The sequence below is a fragment of the Leguminivora glycinivorella genome, chromosome 5 (assembly GCF_023078275.1).
Source record: "Leguminivora glycinivorella isolate SPB_JAAS2020 chromosome 5, LegGlyc_1.1, whole genome shotgun sequence".
NCBI lineage: Eukaryota > Metazoa > Arthropoda > Insecta > Lepidoptera > Tortricidae > Leguminivora > Leguminivora glycinivorella.
The window spans coordinates 4,603,543-4,612,409 of NC_062975.1; the positions used below are offsets into that span (position 1 = coordinate 4,603,543).

At 37.1% G+C, this 8,867-nt stretch overlaps 1 protein-coding gene across 1 annotated transcript; it reads right to left on the minus strand.

Annotated features, from left to right (window-relative positions):
- Positions 1-1,917: 1,917 nt before the first annotated feature.
- LOC125226209 (protein amnionless) lies at positions 1,918-4,679 on the minus strand. The gene is given in 2 exon segments (XM_048130126.1): positions 1,918-3,965; positions 3,968-4,679. Coding segments are annotated over 2 exon segments (1,308 nt in total). The 5' UTR covers positions 4,665-4,679; the 3' UTR covers positions 1,918-3,354.
- Between the last annotated feature and the right edge of the window lie 4,188 nt (positions 4,680-8,867).

Here is an 8,867-nt window from a genome sequence, read left to right on the forward strand (position 1 = left end):
TTGGTTCCCATAACTTTTTTAGTCCGATTTTTACAATCCATAACGTTGATAGTCATAATTTTTAATAGTCATATTATCATTAGTCATAAAGTTGAATGTCAGAAATTGGAGGTCAGATTTTTGCAAGTCATCATTATTGTTAGTCATAAACATTGTTTGGCATAATAATCAAATTGCATTTTGTATTATGGACATAATGTTGAAAGCAATAAACATGTTTGTCATAATTGTCCTAAAGTATATTTTCGCAAGTAATAATGATTACTGTCCACATTAACTTTAATCATAACATTCAATGGGATCTATATTATTTTTCATTAAGTTTGAAGTCATAATGTTTGTTCGTGTTCACTATCGTTAGTCATAATTTAGTTTTTCACAGAAGATACTTTTTTCGTCTTTTACATGTTATGTGTTTAATTTTTTCATGTCGCTTTTAAGAATATTAGGCCCCGACAGCGATTCGACGGAGCCCCGCATCCTATTTCTGCTCTGAATGACACAAGGTAACTCGTTAGTTACCTTGCCCTTGCTTGCTTAACCTACCCGAGAAATGAAAATTTTCTCGTTGGGCTCACTGATTTTCCCGCCATTTCGTCTTTTACATGTTATGTGTTTAATTTTTTCATGTTGCTTTTAAGAATATTAGGCCCGGCCAGCGATTCGACGGAGCCCCGCTATGCGGGGCTCCTATTTCTGCTCTGAATGACACAAGGTAACTAACGAACCTACCCGAGAAATGAAAATTTTCTCGTTGGGCTCACTGATTTTCCCGCCATTTCGTCTTTTACATGTTATGTGTTTTATTTTTTCATGTTGCTTTTAAAAGTATTAGGCCCCGTCAGCGATTCGACGGAGCCTCGCTATGCGGGGCTCCTATTTTTGCTCTGAATGACACAAGGTAACTAGCGAACCTAGCTGAGAAATGAGGATTAAAATACTCAATGAGCTCACTGATTTTCCCGCCATTTCTTCCTTTGCATGCTGATTTTTGTAGTATTCGGCTTCGTCAACGAGTAGAAGGGGAGCAGGGGTCCTATTTCCGTTCTAATGGACGCGAGGTAAATGCGGACTACCAATAAAGTCATAAGGTATAATGTATCGATTGTCCACATTTTCGTTAGTCATAATTTGGTTTTTCTCAAAAACTTTTCAGGATTGCCATAAAACAAACCTAATCTAACCTATCTATAGGTTTCAGAATTATTACTAATGATAATCTGGCTAACAAAGGGATCCGTTTTAAATGTTATATTCATCAACTTTCTTGATTCTAAGATTATAGTATTCTATAATATGGGTTGTTAACGTTAGAACTATTAAACGTTATTCGTAACAAAGATTATGACTTATGAGGTTTATGCCTTAAAACTGTATGCAGAACATTCAGTAGGGCTTCAAAAAATATGCCTAGTAATATTTCTGGATAATTATTGTTATGCCTTTCAATTTTATACTCATTAACTTTATGACTTTTAAGGTTATGGCATCCAATATTATGGGTTGTTAATGTTAGTACCATTAAGCATTATTCGTAACAAAAATTATGACTAGTGATGTTTATGACCACAAAATATATGAATAACAACTTATGACTAACGAAATTCTGACCAAAAAGTTTATGGGAAAGAAAGGGGCCCCAAGCGCTATAGCTAATTTAATTTTAAATCGTGCAAATCAATACAACGACGGATTATTAACAGAAATAAGCTAAAACCAAAATAGCTTTATGAAATCCTTTTCTCATTTTCTCTTTTTGTTTGCGGGTGCGGCGATACGAATGTGTGCACTACCTGTGAGTTCCTGTAATTGGCTATTTGATTTTTTATATTCTTTATGTAAATAGCTGTTGGTACTCCCTAATAAAATTAATAATACATTTCTAGCCCAATTTTCACTTTTCTTTTATCTGAATAAGAACATTGGTGACTGAATGAAAATGAACACATGTGGAAGTATTTTTCTATTAATGAAATAAAAACATCTTCTTGGATCCGAATAGATTGCATAAAAAATATTAAGTATAGTGTGTACAATATAAAATAAAGTAACCGAACCCTATTGATCGGGTTCCCGCTCCCGTCCTTTATGCAAACGCTATTTTCATTGCTAATTTCATTTTAAATTGGGAGAATCCGTACAAATTAATATAATAACTAAAATCACCTATTACCTACTGAAAATTTCATTATGAAAATATCGGCGCATATTTTATCATACCTGAATTAATCAAATTGTGACGCATCATATTTTGTTCCTAGAAACCATTGCCCTGAGGCCTTTGGATAGTCAAATACATACTTGCTATAAATTTATTTTGTAGATCATATTTCACCATGCCTACATTAATCGTATTTATCGTTATCATGCCCTTTATGAATCACTGCTTAGCATACTCCTAAATCTCTCTTCTATAATGCCAAATTGTCCATAGCCATAGGTAATTATTAATTAACATTATCAAGAAGGTCCCCCTCAGTCCCTCAATTCTTTTACAGACGCAAGAACGCCCGATTTTCTTATAGAAAAAAAAATTAGTTTTAAGTTTCAGGAGAATAATTTTATGTATAAAAAAAAACATTCACTAGTTTGCCTACTACTTTCCCCCGTATTTCAAAAAAGAACAGAGTGAAAAGTACAGACGGAGCAACAACACTACAACATACAACATAAGTACAACATGTCTACCTTAGAGAATCTCACAGCTGGAACAGCTTATACTGCTTCGCAATTTAAATCCCTATTTGAATTTAAAAGCGACAAATTCTTGCGCAAGGTTATTTTAATAATAGCGTATATAAATCAGGTCTTTTTCACTCTAACGAAATAGGACGTATCTGATCAAGAGTTTGATATGATATACGACATTTTACGCAATCGGGATGCATTGTACGGAGGACTAAGTTGATTTATACCGGCGGACATGTCCTAGTGGCGGATAGGCGGGCCTGGGTGTGATTCATTGCCAGTTTATTATGCACTAGTTCCATCGCGTGCCCAAACTTAGCTCAAATTCTGAATATATGCTGAGAGGAAAGTTAATAATTTCAGGTAACTCTTCCACCATGATTAATGGTACACAGCACAAGAATTTAAATTACAAGTAATTTGAACGACTTAGTAAAAATGTTCATAAAATAATAGTGTACAAGTGCGATTAAAATCAGTTAACGATTCGGTTTTTACCCTTCGGCTTCGGCTCTTATCAGGACCGCATAAGTGCGAGCAAGATAGATAAAACCCGAATCGTTAACTGATGTTAATCGTACTGTATCCTGGTAGGTACACACACAAACTTTTTATAAATACAAGTTTATTCATGAGTTTCATGACAAACCGTTACACATTTCAGTTTCACATATTGTCATTATCAACTTCAGACTCCACGACATCAACACGCCCCCTTTTCGAACTGTACAAAGGATTCCTAAACGCTGTTCCCACACCTGCAGACGAGGCCACAGTGACTGTCGACTCTCTTCTCGTCAGAGAAACTATACTCTCTGTTCGTCTATCGAATCTGGAAAGCAGACCCGCTGTCGAACCACGACCAAACGACGGGATTGTCGGTAGATAAATCCTAGGCGTCGGTATCTTATAATAATAAGCGTAGAGCACACCGAATACTGCAATCACTACAAACAACATGGAAAATGCAATTTTTAACCCATAGTTAGCATCAGAAAGAGGACCGCCACTCAGAGATAATGCTTGCACTCCAGAGGCCCAACCTTTAAGTATTTGACCATTCACATCATGTGCTACCATCGCGCTCTGACCTTTATATTCATATTTCTCCGTGACAACTAACTGGACTATATTATTAGCAACGATTCCAATATGATATACTATATTATCTTCATTGTAAGACGCAACAACTCTTTCAACTATATCTTTGAACATCATCAAGTTAAAATTTTGGTCTCTTTCAAATGAAATTGCACCTCCACAGATTTTACAGCAAAACCGATTGGCTTGATAGGATATAAGCATTGAGGCACAGGACAAAATTTCAAGTCACAATTAATCTTCAATGGATATTGTTGACAAGGGCAACCTTTGATTGGTGACCGACAGCCATCTTCTTTAATCTTTATTCCAATGCCCTTGTTTGGACTTGTATAAAACTGTTGCGGGCCGTCTTCTTGTCTCAGAATATGACGAAGGAAAGAATATAAGTTATAATTTTCTCCACTTACAATCAATCTTTTAACAGTTTGTGTTAATTCGGGTAGTTTTATTCCAAATGTCGAATTTACAGGAAAATCGACAGTATCACCTATGCATGGGACTCTCTCTGCGTCTGGAGTTGCTTCGTTGAACAACGGTGAATACCACACATCGGGATCAGCCCACGATGACACAGTTTTATCAATGAAGTATTTGTTGCCTTCCGAACATTGTTCCTTGTCGTTTGCACCAATGGACAGTGTTCCATCTAGTATTATGTCACCAGTTTCAGGGAATATAAATTCTTGAGCAGCAACGTCGCCTTGAATCTGCACAGAGCCTTGTATAGTTTCAGGAAATATAACTGTTTCTTTGGAGCAAGGCAATTTTCCGTCAGCGAAATTAGAAGGGATATTGTAATTAGTGTTTGGCTGCCATGTTACTTTGGCTGCTGACGTCATCGCGAGAACGGCGGATAATATGAGCACTCGCATGGCGAGATGATTGAATCAGCGTCGACTAACGAATGACAATGATGCAGGGGCCGTAACCAGATATGTATGATTTCATGTCTGGCAGGTCATTATCGATGTCTGTTTGTAATTAAGTAGGGCTGTCGCCCAATAGTCAAATTTTAATGAGTTGTGAAACTATATTTCAATCAAAATATTAGAAAATCTACTGTCTGCGAAGGCCTTGTGTAGCTTTATTTGACGTTTTATTTGCACATTCTAATTACAGGTACTTTAAAAAAATATGTTACTTTTGTGAAGTATTTCAATCAATCAATCAAAATATGTATTCGTAATAAACTTAAAACTACACAATATGCAAAAAAAAACAGTATTACTTTGACTACTAGGTAAGTACTAATATCATTTCAACAATTCAAGATTGTTGGCAGTACCTTACCATATTTAAGCAATACAAAATAAATATTATGCAGGCTTCGTCATCGTATGTTAATGTTTGTCAAATGGGTTAGTTATATATAAATCAAATTAAAACCATTTTTAGTTCAATTGGTTCATTAGTTTGATTATTTTGTTGAGTTTCCTGGCCCCGTAGCCAAATGGCATTTCTGCGACGCGAAACGCCACCGAAACACCGCAGAAATGTAGTCTGGCTGCAATACGCAAGAGCGATAGAGATAGATAGCTACGAAAGAGATATCATCGTGAGCGTTTCGTATTTGTGCATTCGGCTACGCACACTGTGTGCTTTAATGTATACTTAATTACATTCACCAACAGTACACGTTTAAGTATGTCCACGCCGACATAATCACACAGGCAGTCGACTGGAAAATTCCCCAATTTTCCGGAACGTAGTGTGGCAGCCCTAGCTGATGACATAACCAATTGAAATTAAAACGTGTACTGTAAACTGTAAACATTGCTTTCTGCTTCGTTTATTAAATGATTCTGAATTATATGGAAACTGATGATAATTGAGAAAAGGGTAATTAACTTTTCGTTCATTTAAGAACAATATCTTTAAGAGTAACGAGTATATTTAAGCAATATCTGTTTATAAAGAAAAGAATATACTTAAGTAATTAAGGAACGAATAATACAACCGCACATTTTATCGGCAGGCTTATATTTTAGGCTTGCCTAAATGTTGTTCAAACGTTTTGTTCTACACTAGATCGGATAAGATAAAAAAGATAAAATTTATTTCATAGAAAAATGTCTAAAATTAAAACGATCACAATAAAATAATGCTTAAAAACTATAATTATAGGTACAAACATGGTTTAGAAAAGACATAAATAACAAATAAATCTTGTATGCAAAAATTGTAAGCAGTACCCAATACCTAAACTAAGTAACTTAATACTTGTATCTTAGGCATTTCGTGTTAGTAGGTCAGTGTAATGTAGTTAGGTGCTTATTGAGCAAAACAAATAAAGGTTATAAATTGTAAGTAATTAGGTTCGGATGTTAGCACAACGAGTCCCGAATGGTATGCAGTCGCCAGAACCTATGGACGCCTGTAGCTCCAGAGATGTTATAAAACTTATGAACGAGTTGGTGGCCCCCAACACACCGCTCTCTTTGAATGACCAGCAACTTTTTAAACTTTAAAAAATACTAGTTTTTGGAGTGAACTGTCGCTTGCGGTATTTTCGCAGCGATACGACCTTCAAACCTTTCTTAAAGGCCGGCACCTCCAACACTTCTGGTATTGCGGGTGACCATGGGCGGCAGTGATCGCTTACCATCAGGGGACCTATCTGCTCGTTTGCCTCTAATCGCATAAAAAAGTTATTATAACCCGACTATCCTGTTCTAAAAATACTTAGGCATCGCACATGTGCATTTGTTAAGTGATTTCACTAGCAATTTCAGTTAAGACCGCGTTAAGACCCGTAATGGCACTTGTATAAACCCCAGAGCCTTCAGACGTACGCTAGAAGAGCCTCTAACACCGTAACCGTTCCGCCCCAGGAAGCGAGGGGCAATAACGGGAACAGGAGCGTTGCACATTACCGCCCGTGTTGTGCGTGCAGATATACGAGTATACAGAGTGGGGCCTGTAACAAAAGCAAAAAATTAAACTGTAGGCTATTCTCCTTATACTGATCAACATTTGTTCAGCGACTTTTAAAAATAACTTGTATTTTGATTTTTATTACCCTTGAAAGTTTTTTCTAAGAGGTAATGTATTGCGAATTCTGTTAAGTCTAAAGTGTGACAGACAACGTCAATGACAACAATAATGGCATACATTGAAGCTAATATTTATTTAGTATGAAAAATTAAAAATTTAAAGACTTCATAATTTTTAAAAGTCACTGAACAAATGTTGGTCAGTTTAAGGAGTATAGCCTACAGTTTAATTTTTTGCTTTTGTTACAGGCCCCAACCTGTATAAATAGTGACGTGCAAGTTGCATAAACTTTCAAAAAAATCTTAAATCTCTTGAAAAATTCACGAAAGATAAAAGGAATTTCAATTTATGAAATGAATAGTTTCCATCCACACAATTGTCCATACCAAGTATGGAAATTTTCCGAAGTTTTCCTATGTAAAAATTTCAGAATTTTGGAAACTTTCCGTCAGCACATCAGTACATGTAAATAGTTAGTAGTTACACAGGGAAACGTTTTTATATTCTCATAGCTTTTTCCCGCGGCTAACCTGTTTTCCCATACAAAACTTTGGACCCTCATTTCACCCCCTTAGGTGAATTTTGAAAAATCCTTTTCTTAGTGCTCCTCTACACCTTATAAGGAACCTACGTCCCAAATTTGGGATCTCTAGGACCAGGGGTTTCGGCTTCATGCGTTGATATATCAGTCAGTCAGTCAGTCAGGCAGTGTCTTCTTTTATATACTTACTAGCTTTTGCCCCGCGGCTTCGCTCGCGTTAAATTCGAAAATTTCGGAATGCTCCATACAAACTTCCACCCCCCCATTTCAGACAAGTGGGGGGTTAGAAAGAGACAAAAAACGCTCCGTTTTGCCGTGAAAGACGGACAAACAAAGAGACACACACACTTTCCCATTTATAATATTAGTATGGATTTAGAAGTACATACTGTACATAGCCTAAGTAAATGACTAGTTTTATCTTATCATGCAGGCTGCTTTGAAAAAGGCCATTCGCCGTTCGAAAGTCTGTGGAAAACGACGTAATGCTATTTTTGAAAAAGGACGGCCAAGTAATTTTAAATCTAGTGGTGATGATCACCCGTTTTTAATTCTGTTAGCAGAATTTAAATCGCTAAATAGTAGTGATTAGCTAAATAGAAGAAATCCAGGAAATCGAATGGTCGACATTCAAAAATCGGCCCCCAGCTGGCGTAGCCGAATGGCAATCGTCGGCGCCAGACGCCGACAGAAATGCAGTCTGGCTGTCACGCCAATGCGCAAGAGCGATAGAGATAGGTAGATAGATTATCATCAGGTTACCTAGCATCAGGTGGACTCATACCTGCATAGTTAACAGCTTGATTGTCTTGACAGCTTGATAATTTACTTAAAGACTAGGATACGGCATAAGGGCATAACACGTATGTGCATGTACGTACTTAATTTCAGTCAAGCAAGTGAAGAGCCTCAGCACATAAACAAGCAGCACAAACAAGTTAAAATAGATTGTTTGCGGTTAGAGCGCAACAAGCAATTGCCACCGCAGCCTCCATCTCCTTAAGGCTTTGCTTCAATAAAATTTGCATAACTACGCACCACAGCGTCTTATTAAATTTCCACCCTTCCTAAACTCATTAATGACTGTGGTACCTCCGCGAGACCACATAAATCATAGCCCACGCGTGGAGATGACTTTTATTGCCGGCGAGAGAGGCTGGTAAGCCTGCCGATGCCTCCAGGATTAAGGATAATCTTTTGTTTATACGTATTTTTTCGAGTTTGAACCATATTTGTAGAGGGCATTGCTGAAAATTACAGAGGATGCTGTGGGTGGAGGGAAAGCGCAAACCAAGTCTAAAAGTACGTTTGTGTTTCCCCTTGTTTTGACGACGAACTTTTCAACGACATCGATTCAACGATTCGCTGACGATTCGTGAGCGTTTCGTGAATCGTTGGTGCATTCGGCTACGCACACAGGTTTAGTTTTAATAATTATCTGCCGATGCCGGGGTCAAAAGATGATGTGTCAAAAACGCCTTTTCAGGGGCCTATTGCATAACAATTTACAACTCATATTACAAGCGGTAGTCCCCCTCCA